Source organism: Rhinoderma darwinii, chromosome 11 (genome assembly GCF_050947455.1).
Source record: "Rhinoderma darwinii isolate aRhiDar2 chromosome 11, aRhiDar2.hap1, whole genome shotgun sequence".
Classification (NCBI taxonomy): Eukaryota; Metazoa; Chordata; class Amphibia; order Anura; family Rhinodermatidae; genus Rhinoderma; species Rhinoderma darwinii.
In genome coordinates this window covers 85,805,383-85,822,962 of record NC_134697.1, presented here as the reverse complement: position 1 = coordinate 85,822,962, position 17,580 = coordinate 85,805,383, and the positions used below count along the sequence as shown (strand labels likewise).

The 17,580-nt window shown below is 46.0% G+C and overlaps 1 protein-coding gene across 1 annotated transcript; it reads left to right on the top strand.

The window, feature by feature from the left end:
* The first annotated feature begins 7,088 nt into the window (after window positions 1–7,088).
* Window positions 7,089–15,946, top strand: LOC142662974 (gastrula zinc finger protein XlCGF66.1-like). Its single transcript, XM_075841265.1, has 5 exons — window positions 7,089–7,174; window positions 14,527–14,637; window positions 15,276–15,449; window positions 15,532–15,655; window positions 15,750–15,946. Exons 2-5 carry the CDS (start codon window positions 14,566–14,568, stop codon window positions 15,944–15,946), a joined length of 567 nt encoding a protein of 188 aa, XP_075697380.1. The 5' UTR covers window positions 7,089–7,174; window positions 14,527–14,565.
* The last annotated feature ends 1,634 nt before the right edge of the window (window positions 15,947–17,580 follow it).

Here is a 17,580-nt window from a genome sequence, read left to right as displayed (position 1 = left end):
TAGTCTGCTCCACCTGTATTACAATAACCCAGAACAGACTAGCAACTATAGTCTGCTCCACCTGTAATACAATAACTCGGAACAGACTAGCAACTACAGTTTGCTTCAAATGTAACACAATAACCCCGCTCTGTGGAAATCCCTGACATCGTTGTCCATATATGGACAGTGTTGTCACGGTCTTCCCCAGAGCGGAGTCCCGGGCAGAGCGCTAGTATCGGCTCTGCTCCGGGACTCTGTGGAATTCCGTGACATCGCTGTCCATATATGGACCGAGTCCCGGAGCAGAGCCGATACTAGCGCTCTGCTCGGGACTCCGCTCTGGGGAAGACCGTGACAACACTATTCATATATGGACAGCTATGTCAGGGATTCTACAGTGTTGTCAGGGTCTTCCCCAGAGCGGAGTCCCGGGTAGAGCGCTAGTATAGGCTCTGCGCCAGGACTCTGTGGAATCCCCTGACATCGCTGTCCATATATAGACATGCAATGTCTAGGGCTTTCCTAGAGCCGGAGTCCAAGGCAGAGCGCTAGTATAGGCTCTGCTCCGGGATTCTGTGACATCACTGTCCATATATGGCATTGTGGCAGTATATACAGAGGGCACTGTGGCAGCAGCTACAGAGGACACTGTGGCAGCAGCTACAGAGGACACTGTGGCAGTATCTATAGGTGGTGTGTGGCAGTATCTACAGAGGACACTGTGGCAGCATCTACAGAGGGCACTGTGGCATTATCTATGGGTGATGTGTGGCAGTATCTACAGAGGGCTCTGTGGCATTATCTACGGGTGGTGTGTGGCAGTATCTACAGAGGACACTGTGGCAGCATCTACAGAGGGCACTGTGGCATTATCTATGGGTGATGTGTGGCAGTATCTACAGAGGACACTGTGGCATAATTTACAGAGGGCACTGTGGCAGCATCTACCGAGGGCTCTGTGGCACTATATTAAAAGGGGCTGCCCAATCATGGCATTTGTGTGTCTGCCAAACGCTTAGCGACACTTAATTGCTTAAATGCAGCCCGTCAACTTCTATTTATTCCTATATGTGGCCCACTTACCTGGCCGAGTTTGAGACCCCTGAACTGGAGGCTGTTCCACTTGTATTACAATAACTAGACGAGACACTAGAGTCTGCTGCTACTCTTCTACAATAAACCAGCACAGATGAGACACCACAGTATGCTAATCATGTGTAACAATAACAAGACATACAAAACACCATAGTCTGCTCCGCCTGTACTACAATAACTTGACAGAGAACACACTGCAGTCTGCTTCACCTGTATTACAATTACACGACATACACTCAAGACACCAGAGTCTTCTTCACCTGGATTACAGGGTAACTGAACGGTCAAATAAATTCTGACAGGTGATAGTGACGGCAGTGCTCCGACCCCCAAACTTCTGACACCCCGCCCGATCGCTAAGCCAATCAACGGGAGGGATTGGTAATGTGAATTTGCTGAGAGAAACGCCCCGGAAGTGACATGTCTTACAGTTCTCTCTCTGGTCCTCCCAGGGTCTATATAAAGACGCGAACCGCGGTTGTCGGTACAATAGTTCTCTTTAGCTCCAGCTTACAGGATGTCTGGTCGTGGTAAAGGAGGGAAAGGGCTGTGCCAAGGGGCACAGGAAGGTGCTCCGTGATAACATCCAGGGCATCACCAAGCCTGCAATCCGCCGTCTAGCCCGCAGGGGAGGCGTCAAACGCATCTCCGGTCTCATCTATTAAGAGACTCGCGGCGTCCTGAAGGTTTTCCTGGAGAACGTCATCCGTGACGCCGTCACCTACACCGAGCACGCTAAGAGGAAGACCGTCACCGCTATGGACGTGGTGTACGCGCTCAAACGCCAGGGCCGCACTCTCTACGGCTTCGGAGGTTAATTCCGCTCCTGCTCTGCTCTATCTTACACAACACAAAGGCTCTTCTCAGAGCCGCCACATCATCTATAGATCAGCTATGATGTCTGCTGGTGACCGCTCGTGTATCATCTGAGCAGCGACCTTCTACTTCTATATACACGGGGGTAGGGGCTTCAGTATCACGTCGGTCTTCCAGTGAGGTGCCGGATATGTGGACTGCAGTGTGTCCCCCTAATGTAATCCAGGTGAAGAAGACTATGTCGTGTAATTGTAATACAGATGAAGCAGACTGCAGTGTCTTGTCTGTCAAGTTATTGTAATACAGGTGGAGCAGACTATGGTGTTTTGTATGTCTTGTTAGGGTATGTTCACACGACCTATTTTCAGACGTAATTAAGGCGTATTACGCCTCGAATTACGCCTGAAAAGACTGCTCCATTACGTCTGCAAACATCTGCCCGTTGCTTGCAATGGGTTTTACGATGTTCTGCGCAGACGAGGTGTAATTTTACCCGTCGCTGTCAAAAGACGGCATGTAAAAATACACCCGCGACAAAGAAGTGCAGGACACTACTTGGGACATTTTTGGAATCGTTATTCATTGACTTCAATGAAGAACAGCTCCAATTACATCTGTAAAAGTTGCCGCGAAAAACGCGAGTACTTGCAATTACGTCTGAAATTCAAGAGCTGTTTTCGCCTGAAAACCGCTCCGTAATTTGACGTATTTTGCGTTTGCGTGTGAACATATCCTTATTGTTACACATGTTTAGCAGACTGTGGTGTCTCGTCTGTGCTGGTTTGTTGTAGAAGAGTAGCAGCAGACTCATTGGCGTAACTACCGCGGTAGCAGCCGCTACGGGGCCTGCGGCTTGTGGGGGCCAGTGCCGCCAGCTGACACGCTCCCCTCATATGCTCGGTGGTGCCGCTAGCAGCCGTTATGGCTAGTACAGCGGTAGTGCTGCTATTATGGGGCCCACGCCTCCGAGCCTCTAACAAGTATGGGCAGGACGACACAGGCCCTCTCATGCCCGTAGACGTCGCTACCACCGGAGGGTATCCCAGTGCTAGCGACAGTCAAATACATGCATTAGCGCTGAATGGCCGGGCATGTTTCGTGCTTGACCATTAAGCGCCTTACAATGACACTGATTGGCTAGCGGCGCGATTACATCATCGCGCCGCTTCCGTGCTTGAAAGGTGCTGATTGACGGGGCAAGTCATTCTGCCCCACCAATCAGCGTCATTGAACGACGTGTCGTTCAGCTCCTGCAGACCCGCTCAGAAGAGAGCATGTCTGCATTGTCAGCGGACAGGGTGGGAACGGGGTCATGTGAGCATGTAAAGTTTTTTTTCTCATAAATCTGAGTAGCATTATCTATAGTGGGGGCTCTATCTACAGGGGGGTCGTCTATATGTGGGCCACTATATACAGGGGGGTCTATATGTGGGGATGTGGGGCACTATATACAGGGGAGGGTCTAGATGTGGGGATGTGGGGCACAATCTACAGGGGGGTCTATATGTGGGGGATGTGGGCCACTATATACAGGGCGGTCTATATTTGGGCCACTATATACTGGGGTGGTCTATATGAGGGCCACTACATACAGGGGGTCTATATTTGGGCCACTGTCTACAGGGGGGTCTATATGTGGAGATGTGGGCCACTATATACAGGGGGGGTCTATATTTGGGCCACTGTCTACAGGGGGGTCTATATGTGGGGATGTGGGGCACTATTTACAGGGGGTCTATATGCGGGGAACTATATACAGGGGAGCTATGTGTGAGACTATACAGGGCTGGGCTATATGTAGAGCACTATCTATAGGGGAGCTATTTTTTTAGGGCACTCTCTATAGGGGTGGGCTATATGTGGGACACTATATGCAGGGTGGCTATATGTAGGGCACTGTTTACAGGGGTGGGCTATATTTGGGACACTATATACAGGGGGAGCTATATGTGAGACTATCTACAGATGTGGGCTATACATTGGGCACTGTCTATAGGGGAAGCTATATGTATGGTGGCTTAGTGGTTAACACTATTGCCTTGCAGCTCTGGAGTCCATATGTGGGCACTATCTACAGAGGGCTGTATGTGGGACACTATCTACAGGGGCTTCTATGTAGGTCACTTTCTACAGAGGCTCTATGGGGGTCACTATTTATAGGGGGCTATGTGGGCACTATTTACAGGGGGCTATGGCGGCACTATTTACAGGGGGCACGGTGTGTGTGACAGTGTATGGTACGATTATAATCAGGGACACAGTGTATGGCGCTATTATAGTTAGAGGTGCAGTGTATGGCGCTTTATTATATTTAGAGGTGTTGAGAATTTTGGAAGTGAGAAGCTGAAGATATCTGAGCGGAAAACTGCAGAAATGGGTCATGGCTGCTAGAAATCCATCATAGAGGTCTGGACCGGAGGGAGAAGAGAAGAACTCGAATCTGAGACGTCACCGGTGAGTCACTTAATGTGAATGTTTATTCTGCCTCTAATTAGCACTGTAGTCACTGTATGATCTGCAGCGAGATGATGGGTGGTATGATATTTTTTGTGTGAAACAGCATCTCCCAGAATATCCTCACCATTGTTCAAGCCATTCTGGGAGCTGTAGTTTTACACCGTACAAACCTATACGGCAGGGGTTGCACTAAATTGAGCTGTATTTGATCCGGTGTTGTATATATGTACTACTCTTGGTTCTAATGCTGTATGTAAGTACTGAGCTTGGTTCTGGTGCTGTATATATGTACTGAGCTTTGTTCTGGTGCTGGATGTATTTATGTACTGAGCTTGGTTCTAGTGCTGTATGTATGTACTGAGCTTTGTTCTGGTGCTGTATATATTTCTGAGCTTGGTTCTAGTGCTGTATTTATGGACTGAGCTTGGTTGTGGTTCTGTATTTATGTACTGAGCTTGGTTGTGGTGCTGTATATATGTCAGAGCTTGGTTCTAGTGCTCATTTTATGTACTGAGCTTGGTTCTAGTGCTGTACATATGTACTGAGCTTGGTTGTGGTGCTGTATATATGTCGGAGCTTGGTTCTAGTGCTCTTTTTATGTACTGAGCTTTGTTCTAGTGCTGTATATATGTACTGAGCTTGGGTGTGGTACTGTATATATGTCAGAGCTTGGTTCTATTGCTGTATACATGTACTGAGCTTGGTTCTAGTGCTGTATTTATGTACTGAGCTTGGTTGTGGTACTGTATATATGTCGGAGCTAGGTTGTGGTACTGTATATATGTACTGAGCTTGGTTCTGGTACTGTATATATGTCAGAGCTTGGTTCTAGTGCTCTTTTTATGTACTGAGCTTTGTTCTAGTGCTGTATATATGTACTGAGCTTGGTTGTGGTACTGTATATATGTCAGAGCTTGGTTCTGGTGCTGTATATATATGTACTGAGCTTGGTTCTATTGCTGTATATATATGTACTGAGCTTGGTACTGGTGCTGTATATATGTCAGAGCTTGGTTCTAGTGCTGTAATTATATAGGATACATTTATAACAAAATTACAGGGCAGATGGCATTTTTCTCAATTCATTGTATATTTCATGGGAACCTGTCTGGTAGTTTTAACCCCTTGAACCGTCACCATGCGGTAATACATGATCTGACAGTATTCCCCTGTATGTTTTTTTCAGATGCAGCAAAATCCTTAAAATCCACTTTTAAAACGACGCACACTATATGCTAATTACTCATTAGAGGGTCATGGAGCGGTGCCGATATCCTCACGAGTCACATAGTCCTGCCTCCAAACCCACCTTTTCATGTTTGAGTGACATCTCCCTGGCTGATACAATTTTCTCGGATGCGCCATTGCCTTGTGGAACTATACACAAGGGAGAGATGTGTGGCACTATACACAAGGGGGAGCTGTGTGGCACTATACACAAGGGGGAGCTGTGTGGCACTATACACATAGGGGGGCTGTGTGACACTATACACATGGGGGAACTGTATGGCACTATACACATAGGGGGGCTGTGTGGCACTATACACATGGGGGAACTGTATGGCACTATTTACAAGGGGGAGGGATGTAGCTCTATCTGCAGGGGGCTGAGTGTGGCACAATCTACAGGTGTCTGTGTGTGGCACTATCTACTAAGGGGGGGCTGTGCTGCACTTTCTACTAAGGGGGGCTGTGTGGCACTATATACAAGGGAGGGGGCTGTGTGGCACTATATACAGTGGGGCTTTATGGCATTCTACAAGGGAGAGGTGGGGGTGCTATCTACAAATGGGGTGACACTGTCTATAGGAGGGGCAATATAGCACTGTCTACAGGGGGCTGTATGGCACATTCTACAGGGGGCACTATTTATAAGGGGGGGTCCCGGGCCAAGAGTTTGCTATGGGGCCCAGTCTTTCCTAGTTACGCCCCTCAGCAGACTCTAGTGTCTCGTCTAGTTATATAATGCAAGTGGAACAGCCTCTATAGATGATGCGCTGCAGGAAAAAACTTACAAATTATAATGTAGAGCGCCACGGTATGGTCACCGCGGGGAACTGTTTACTTTCATGGATGAAGTAATAGCGCCATTATGTGGTCATCGCTGGTACTACTGACTATATTTTACGACCTTATTACTTATGGAAGGCTGCATTGGCTATACGGCGCAATAGCGCCATTGTGTGGTCAATGCTGGGAAATGCTCACTAAATTCATTGTATTGCAGGCAGCCTGTGGTCAATGCTGAGAAATCTCACTAAATTGCATGTAATGCAGGCAGCCTAGTGATACACTGTGCAGCAGCGCCATCTTGTGATCAATGCTGGGAAATGCTCACTTTATTCAATGTAATTCATGCAGCCTTAAAGATACGCCCAGTAGCAGCGCAATCGTGTGGTCGATGCTGAGAAATGCACAATAATTTCAATATAATGCAGGTAGCCTAGTGATACGCTGAGCAGCAGCGCCATCGTGTGGTCGATGCTGAGAAATGCACAATAAATTCAATGTAATTCAGGCAGCCTAGTGATACAAGGAGCAGCAGCGCGCCATCGTGTGGTAACCGCAGGGAACTTTTAACTTTCAAATTATTCCGATATTGTATATATTAATCAATAATCTAGCAATACTGCAGGGAATTTATAGACCTAGTTTTATATGATGCAGACAGCACAAAAGATGTGCAGTAGCAACAGCGGCCTCGTGTGGTCACTGTGGCAACTGTATAGATAGGCCATCTGAGTACCCGGAAGAAAAATGACTGGAACACACAAACAGGAAGTGACGTTTATGACTTCTGGGTTGAAGCGAGGCAATCATTCAGGTATTTACAGTCAGAATCTTTCCTGTCCGTTTATTACGTGTCAGTGTGTGACGCATGATGCGCGTAGTATAAACATATTCAGCTTCTTTGTATGTGAGATTTTTACTAAAATGCTTATCAGGCGGATGATGAACGCAGTCTGTACTATGGCCACTAGGTGGTGCTATGACATAACATTATTATATTATTACCATTTACATGTTCCAGAATCAAACCTCACACTTTTTGGAGATATAAAACAGAGATTTGATCTTTTTTCAGAGCCCCTGTGACACCCCCCTCTCCTATGTAACCGTGTTAACACCAGTGTAGCCATAAGGGTATGTTCACACAAACTATTTTCAGACGTAATTCAGGCATTTTAGGCTATGTTCACACAGAGTTTTTTGATGCGGAAACCGCGCCAAAAAGACTTGTCAAAAACGGCTCGAAAATTCTTCCCATTGATTTCAATGGGAGGAGGAGGTGTCTTTTTCCCGCCAGCGGTAAAACCGCCTCGCGGGAAAAAGAAGCGACATGCCCTATCTTCGGGCATTTACGCCTCTGACCTCCCATTGACTTCAATGGGAGGCAGAGAAAGCATATTTCGCAGCGTTTTATGCCTGCGGCGCTCAATGGGTGCGGGCGAAAAACGCAGTGAAAATCGGCGTGCAGGGAGAGGAAAATCTGCCTTAAACTTCCAAACGGAATTTTGAGGCAGAAATTCCGCTGTGTGAACCCAGCCTTACGCCTCGATTTACGCCTGAAAAACCGGCTCCATTACGCCTACAAACATCTGCTCGTTGCTTGCAATGGGTTTTACGATGTTCTGTTCAGACAAGGTGTAATTTTACGCGTCACTGTCAAAATACGGCACGTAAAATGACGGTTCGTCAAAAGAAGTGCAGGTCACTTCTTGGGGCGTTTTTGGAGCCATTTTTCATTGACTATTGAAAACAGATCAGAAAACGGCCATAAAAACGTCGCAAAAATGTGAGTGGCTCAAAAAACGTCTGAAAATCAGGAGCTGTTTTCCCTTGAAAACAGCTCCTGATTTTCAGACGTTTTTTAAGCCACTCGCGATTTTCACTGCGTTTTTCGCTGCTTTTTACGGCCGTTTTTGGAGCTTATTTCGCTAGTCAATGAAAATCGGTTCTAAAAACGTCCCAAGAAGTGACCTGCACGTCTTTTTCGCGGCCGTTTTTTTACACGTAAAAAAACGCTGCAAAAAACGCTCTGTCGGAACAGAACACCATTTTCCCATTGAAATCAATGTTTCTGCTTTCGATCTTTCGGCCGCTTTTCGGTAGTTTACGGCCGGAAAAAAGGTCCGAAAATAGACCGTGTGAACATACCCTGAGGGTATGTTCACGCGACAGCGCAAAATATGTCTAAAATTACGGTGCTGTTTTCAGAAGAGAACAGCTCCTGAATTTCAGACGTTTTTGCATGCACTCGTGTTTTTTGCGGCGTCTTTTACGGATGTAATTGGAGCTGTTCTTCATTGGAGTCAATGAAAAACGGCTCCAAATACGTTCCAAGAAGTGTCCTGCACTTCTTTGACGCAGGCGTAATTTTACGCGCCGTCTTTTGACAGCGACGCGCAAAATTACACCTCGTGGGAACAGAACATCGTAAAACCCATTGCAGGCAACGGGCAGATGTTTGCCGATGTATTGGAGCCGTCTTTTCAGGCGTAATTCGAGGTGTAAAACGCCTCCATTACGTCTGAAAACAGGTCGTGTGCACATACCCTTACGGTGACGGTCACAGTGCCCACATGACAGCAACAGTCAAGGGCCCCCATAACAGGGACAACCACCTCTTCCCCCAGAACAGTGACAGCCATAGTGCTCCCATAACAGCAACAGTCAAGGGCCCCCATACCAGGGACAACCACCTTTCTGCCAGAACAGTGACAGCCAAAGTGCTCCCATTACGTGGGCACTGTGAGTGTTACTGTTATGGGAGCACTATGGCTGTCACTGTTCTGGGGGAGAGTTGACTGTCCCTGTTATGGAGGACTTTGACTGTTGCTGTTATGTGGGCACTGTAAGGCTGGGTTCACACGACCATGTTACGTCCGTAATGTACGGAACGTATTTCGGCCGGAAGACCCGGACCGAACACACTGCAGGGGGCCAGGCTCCTAGCATCATAGTGATGTACGACGCTAGGAGTCCCTGCCTCTGCGTGGAACTACTGTCCCGTACTGTAATCATGATTACAGTACGGGACAGTTGTCCTGCAGCGAGGCAGGGACTCCTAGCGTCGTACATCACTATGATGCTAGGAGCCCGGCCCCCTGCAGTGTGTTCGGTCCGGGTCTTCCGGCCGAAATACGTTCCGTACATTACGGACGTAACATGGTCGTGTGAACCCAGCCTAACTGTCAAAGTCCTCCATAACAGGGACAACCAACTCTCCCCCAGGAAAGTGACAGTCACAGTGCCCACATAACAGCAACAGTCAAAGTCCCCCATAACAGTTGATTAACAGCTGATGGCCACTGTTACATTGTTTGAAGTTCCATCTAAGGGTGCGTTCACATATATCAATTGCATCATCATCAGTTTTTTTGTCTCAAGTGATTACAACTGATGCAAAAACCGATTCAAAAATGTATCAGTTGCATCAGACTTTTTCACAATTTTTACTACAAAACCTTCAGTTGTCGTTAGTTGTCATCCGTTTTTAACATCAGTTTTTACCACAATGGTCCACCAAAAAGGTCGTCTAGGGTCTGAAAATGTCACCCCCACTGTAGATAATGCCACAGTGCCCTCTGTATATAATGCCATAGTACTCCCTGTATATAATGCCACACCCCCTGTAGATAATGCCACAGTGCCCTCTGTAGATAATGCCATAGTACTCCGTGTATATAATGCCACACTCCCTGTAGATAATGCCACAGTGCCCACTGTATGTATTGCCATAGTACTCCCTGTATATAATGCCACACCCCCTGTAGATAAGGGCACAGTGCCCTCTGTATATAATGCCACACTCCCTGGAGATAATGCCACAGTGCCCTCTGTATATAATGCCACACCCCCTGTAGATAACGCCACACAGCGCCCACTGTAGATTGTGCCACACAGCGCCCCCCTGTAGATAGCGTCACCTCCACTGTTTGTAGCGCTACCCCCCTTCTCCTGTAGATAGCACCACTCAAGCTCCCTCTAGCATATATGGACAGTGGCGTCAGGGGTTACTCAAACGGAATCCCCGGCCAGAGCATTACCAATGCTGTGGCCGGGGATTGCCTCAATAAGGACCCCCTGACGCCACTGTCCATATATGGACATTGACGTCAGTGTCTACTCCTTGAGTGGAATCCCCTTGCCGACTCTGGCCAGGGATTCCGCTCCAGGAGGAGACCCCTGACGTCAATGTCCAAATATGGACATTAACCTCAGGGGTTTCCTCTAGGAGCCAAGATCATCGGCAACGGGGATTCCGCCCAATCCGTAGCCACTGACGTCACTGTCCATATATGGACAGTGACGTCAAGGGCTTCACCGTAGGTAGCGCTGTGGCCAGAGAGTCCTCAGCAAGCTCTGAACTAATTCTGAACCAAGGAGCTGATGGTTCCCTGCTTCAGAATTGGGTTCAACTCTATCTGCGTCCTGAAGATGCAGATACAGTTGACAGCGGGACATACCCCCGGCCTTTCCGCCGGGTACTGCTGGAAGGTGGATGTGGCAGCTCCTGGCGTTCATCCGGCCACAGTTAAAATAGATAGGATACGGCGCCGGACATCCTGGGAGCCAAACCAAAAAACGCTGCAGGTAACGTTTTTGGATCCTGGTTCCTGCACTGGTCTATCACTGTACGGAGCCACAACTGATGTTCCCTGTGCCAGGACAGATCCCATAGAAAGCTATGGGATCCGTTCTAGCATCAGTTTCACTATGGCTGTTCTGCAACACGCCGGAGGGAAACTGACAGGAGAAACGGTCATATGTGAACGGCCCCTAATCTGGCATTGATAAAAAATATTTGGTGAAAGTTTTTGGTGGATTGTCAGGATTTTCTCGGCACAGCGTCAGTTCTGAGCATGTTGAAGGTATCAGTGTCTGGAGAGCAGCTGGGTCAGGTGAGATGTGGACACTTCAGTTCAGGCATTATAATGACCGACAACATTATAACCTCTGACAAGGACATTACATGACTGGACCATAAAGTTGACTTGTTTACAGAACGTTGAGTTGGCTCCATTTTTGGTCAGAGATCTTCAAGTGTAAGGCTGGGTTCACACGACCTATTTTCAGGCGTAAACGAGGCGTATTATGCCTCGTCTTACGTCTGAAAATAAGGCTACAATACGTCGGCAAACATCTGCCCATTCATTTGAATGGGTTTGCCGACGTACTGTGCAGACGACCTGTCATTTACGCGTCGTCGTTTGGATTTTTACGCGTCGTCGTTTGACAGCTGTCAGCCTCGTCAAAAGAAGTGCAGGACACTTCTATACATTATATGCAGGACACTTCTATACATTATATGCAGGACACTTCTATACATTATATGCAGGACACTTATATACATTATATGCAGGACACTTCTATACATTATATGCGGGACACTTATATACATTATATGCGGGACACTTATATACATTATATGCGGGACACTTATATACATTATATGCGGGACACTTATATACATTATATGCGGGACACTTATATACATTATATGCGGGACACTTATATACATTATATGCGGGACACTTATACATTATATGCGGGACACTTATATACATTATATGCAGGACACTTATATACATTATATGCGGGACACTTATATACATTATATGCGGGACACTTATATACATTATATGCGGGACACTTATATACATTATATGCGGGACACTTATACATTATATGCGGGACACTTATATACATTATATGCGGGACACTTATATACATTATATGCGGGACACTTATATACATTATATGCAGGACACTTATATACATTATATTCGGGACACTTATATACATTATATTCGGGACACTTATATACATTATATGCGGGACACTTCTTTCAGACATAATTTGAGCCGTTCTTCATTGAACTCAATGAAGAACAGCTCAAAATTTACGGCTGTCAGAGAAGCCTCGCAGAATGCGAGGAGGAGCATTTACGTCTGAAACGAGGCATCTGTTTTCTCCTGAAAACAGTCTGTCATTTCAGACGTAAAAGCCTCTCACCGTGTGCACATACCCTAATACTGGAAGGTTCCCACGGCTAAAGAGAGTTCAGTGCTCCAGAATTAAAGGGGTTGTCCGGGCAGGGGGCGGTTTTTCATACTGATGACCTTTCCACAGGATTGGTCATCGGTATATCATTGATGGGGGTCCGTTCCGGAAGCAGATGGCTCACAGTATAGCGGCTGTGAATGTGACTGGAGCTGCAGTTCTGCAGCATGGCCGCTATACAGTGTATGAAGCACTGCATACCCAGCATAACATCCGGTGCCCGGAGGCAGCCCGAACAGCTGATCGGTGTGGGGTCCGGGTGTCATATTTCACCACTTATTACATTACCGGATACATATCACAATGTAATGACCATTACTCACCGTCTGCTGGAAGTTGACATGGCCATAACCAAGAGACCATCTTTTGATCATGTTCCTGCAGACACGTATAGACAGCTCAGGCCCATCTGGACTAAACTTCTGATAGATAGAGGAAGGCCATAGGATATTGGCTGTTACTGTGCGGATCTCCACTGAAGAAGTAACGGAATATTCTCATCACACAAAGTGATGGCATATCGTTGGGTTATGCCATCATTTTGCGATCGGTAGAAGTTTTACTGCCATATGAACCCTCGTTCTCAATCATTGCCCTCTTGCTGCTTTAACAGTCTCTACTCTTCTGGGAAGGCTTTCCACAAGATTTTGGAGTGTGACCTCACAGATGCTTTTTTTGGCTGAATGGGCACAAATTCCCACAGACAAGCACTGATATTGGATGAGTAGGTTTTGCTCGCAACCCGTGTTATAATTCATCCCAAAGGTGTTGGATGGTCCTTTGTGCAGGCCACTCGAGTCACTACACAACAAACTCATCAAACCATGTCTTTATGGACCTTGCTTACAGGGGTGCAGTCATGCTGGGACAGGAAAGGTCCTTCCCCAAACTGTTCCCACAATTGTCCAAAATGTCTTCCTATGTGGAAGCATTAACATTACTCTTCAATGGAAGTAAGAGAAGTAGCCCAAACCCTAAAAACCATCCGCAGACATTTATCCTTCCTCCCCTAAATTTTACAGTAGACACTATGTATTCCTGTAGGTAACGTTCAGAGGCCCAGATTCACCCATCAGACTACCAGATAACAAGACGTGATTCATCACTCTAGAGAACGACGTGCTTTACACCTCTCCAGCTGACGCCTGGCATTGTGCATGGGGATCTAAGGAAATCCATTTCATGAAGCTCCTGACACACAGTTCTTGTTCTGCGCCACGTTTAAAGCCACTGAGCTCTTCAGTACGACCCATTCTACTAGCAATGTTTCTCTGGAGATTGCATGGCTGTGGGCTTGATTTTATGCACCTGTTTGCAATGCGTGAAGCTGAAACACCTAAGCTCAATAATTAGGTGGGGAGTTCACGTACTTTTATCCATATAGTATTGTCTCTCACCTCCCACATGCTGTATTTTCTCCTTACTACCAAGAGACACAGAACTAGAAATTAAAGAAGAGCTCCAGTGGAAGCACAACTTTCCATGTCTGCACCCCCACCTGACTGTATATATCTCTCTACACTTATTTTATGTATACTGTACTTACTTTTTGAACTCCTGCCTTGTCCGTGCTTTAAAAAAGCCTCCGTCTTGATTCTTAGATTTCCCCAGCTTTCTCTTCCTCTCTGCTTTGCTATCAATCACATGACCAGCTAAAGACCATATAATTTCTTTATGCTGGGGGACACTGTGATTATTATTCTCTCTATATTCTTCTAAATAATCTGAGAAACCATAAGTATACAGACAGGGAGGCTGCACTATATTCTTCTACACCTGTGTGACAGGAACCTGTCTAAGTATCAGTGGCAGTTGATGATAGAAGTTTCTGTTTCCCCCTGTGTATAACTAGTGCGGTACAGAAACTGCTGAAGCCTGTGACGGGTGACACATAGATCTCCAGAGACCAAAGTAGAGATAGTAGTCACCGAGCCGGATTCACACTGCTGCTAAGCAACCGTCCCGGTCTGATATATAGAGATAAATAACAGGGGAGAGACTGACACATGGAATCCCAGAATGCAGCACATGGGAGAGGTCAGTTTTGGCCGGAGTGTCCCTTTAACATTTCATAATTCTATCATCTAGTTATCATCTCTTTATTTGTAGATCTCATTCGAAACCATCTACACGTCATTGTTCTTTGTGATGGATAAGGGACACATAACGGAGAAGATACTGAACGTCACCCTGGAGATAATCTACCTTCTTACCGGAGAGGTAAAATAATCCGGGACTCATGTATATGTTCTTTCTCTTATCTTTTTATCCTACGAACAATATTATATAAAAAGCAAAAGATCACGTCATCATAATTGATTTGTAAATATAAATGTTGTAACAAATCTTCTCTGGTGCATAGATATTTATTTTAATACAATGATAGCGCCCACTAGCATTTCGACTGACCCCCTAATGCTGCTTCCACCTTCCTAAACAGTCCGCGGTGCATACGCATTACAAAAGTTATGATTTTTGGAATGCTGGGAGGTAAAAACGAAAATTGAAAAAACCGAAAATAGGCTGTTCATTAAGGGGTTAATAACCTATCATTCACCTGTTATATACCTGGACAGTGTTACCTGGTGGTGGTTGCATTCAGTTATCCTTTGGATGCATTACTATGGACTGATCTGTGGGCTACAACATAAGGTGTCTTAGCCTGGGGACTGTGTTGCTCCCTCTGCAGGCGGGGTGTTGCGGTGGCACTGGTTGCCATGTGGTGCAGCACCTAATAGAGTAGGGACCCACTTAAAAGAAGTCACCATGAGGAGGCAGGTGGGCTTATACGATCAAAATGTTTACTAAGAACTTCCTGTTCATTTTGATTCTCTTGTATGTTCCATCTCGATATCCAGGATTGTTCGGTAGTGAAGAAGACTTCTGGTGACTCTCTATCCCCCAACAGCTGTCCCCACATGTCTGGAAGATGGACCAGTACCATCACGGAGCCTTCACTGATACCTAAGAGAAACAACGAGCAGAAGATCCTAGAACTCACCAACAAGATCATTCATCTGCTGACTGGAGAGGTGAGGACTACCGGGAATGCTGGGACATTATATAGTAACGCTATGAAGGTGTCGGGGTGATGACTGTATCATTGTGTGTCAGGTTCCTATAAGATGTCAGGATGTCTCCGTCTATTTCTCCATGGAGGAGTGGGAGTATATAGAAGGACACAAGGATCTGTACAGGGACGCCATGATGGAGGACCACCGGCCCCTCACATCACCGGGTAAGAGGAGAGCATTTTTGACAGTCCACAAGATACACCCATCACTTGATAACTACATATAAACAATGTCTTCCACTGTATGTGTCTCCTACAGGTATATCCAGTAAGAGAAATCCATCAGAGAGATGTCCCAGTTCTGTGTTTTCCCGGGATTGTCCACAGGAATATCACAACGTCCCAGAGGGTCATCACGTAGGTGGAACCAAAGTCTCGTCAAATCCCATAAAGGTGAATGTGCACTTCATGCTTTGCCAATATTACCTAATAATTTGTTACATTTCAGCTCAGTAACTGAGGAAATCATTTGTAATATTTTATGTGAGTGTTTAGGGAAATATTCATATTAAAGTTGAGAATGTAGACGGAGGATACAAGGAGTATGTGTGGGAGGATCAAAAGTGTAATAAGGAAGAAACTTCTAACAATATCTACCCAGGTGAGCGACAACCACAAACTGTTCAGTGACTAAAACAATCTCTTTTTATGAACTCTCCTTGGCTACATGCACACGACCGTTCTTCTCGTCAGTGTGCTATCCGTATTGTAACGGACGGCAGACTGACCCCTTCATTTCTATGGCTCCGTGCACACTACCATGTTCTTCACAGATCCTTGTGTGGGACCCGGCCACAAAACTCAGAGCAGGTCCTGTTCCTGTCAGTATTTGTGGCTCGGTCTCGCCCATTCAAGTCAAACCTATGGAACAAATGGGACGGATGCGGAGGACACACTGTCGTACCGCAAAAAAACGGACAATGGATCCATTGTTTGCAGGACGCAAATACAAACAATCATGAGCAGGTAGCCTTGGTATGTGTGAAGTGTCCAGTAGGGGCTACGGGGAACCAACATCATCTTTTGGACTCCTGCCATCCTTGGAAATGCTGTGACATCTATCATCATTGTCATAACTTTCTACTCTGACACTTTGATAAGAGATCTTTACATTTAACATCTTTACATTTGCTCCCACAGATGGAGAGGACAGCAAAAATATTTTGGAAGGATGTCTCTTTTTATCTCCAGACTGTATACTGGACAACAGCAACATCACTCAAGGTTCTCCAGGAGAAAACGTCACTTCTCCAAGGGTTGTTAGTGTAGGTTTATCATCCGATTCTTCTGACCACCAGGAATGTTCTTCTATTAGATTGAGCGTCAATTCACCTAGTACAGATCGTAAGGACAATAATATGTTTTCATGTTCTGAGTGTGGGAAATGTTTTCCACTAAAATCCTATCTGAATAAACATAAGAAAACTCACACCGAGGATAAGCCGTTCCAATGTGGACAATGCGGAAAATGCTTTCGAAGTGGATCAAAACTTAGAAGACACCAGAGGGTTCACACAGGGGAGAAACCATATCTATGTGCTGATTGCGGGAAGCTCTTTGCTCATAAACTAAGTCTCGTCAACCATCGGAAAACCCACACAGGGGAGAAGCCATTCTCCTGCACCGAATGTGGGAAATGTTTTTCATTGAAGACGTATCTGACCATCCATCAAAGGACGCACACTGGAGAGAAGCCGTTTTTCTGCTCAGATTGTGGAAAATGTTTTGCACAGAAAACAAGTCTTAATATACATCAAAAATCCCACAAAAGTGAGACAAAAATGACATGTTCAATTGTGGGAGAACATTGATGTAAAGAATGATTATGTTCTCTAAACGGGAAATTGGCAAATCACCGCCCTTAGATGGAAACAGATTTTATAAATAAAAACCCGGCACCGATCAGCTGCTCCGGCTGATTCCGAACACCGGATGTCCATGCCTATCCTGAGGACCTATCCTGTGGATAGGTCCTCCGTATTAAAACCGCCCCATGCCCGGACAACCCCTTTAAGGACCAAGCATTGTTTTTTTTCTTCCATCGTTGCATTCCAAGAGCCATAACATTTTTATTTTTCTGTCGACGTAGC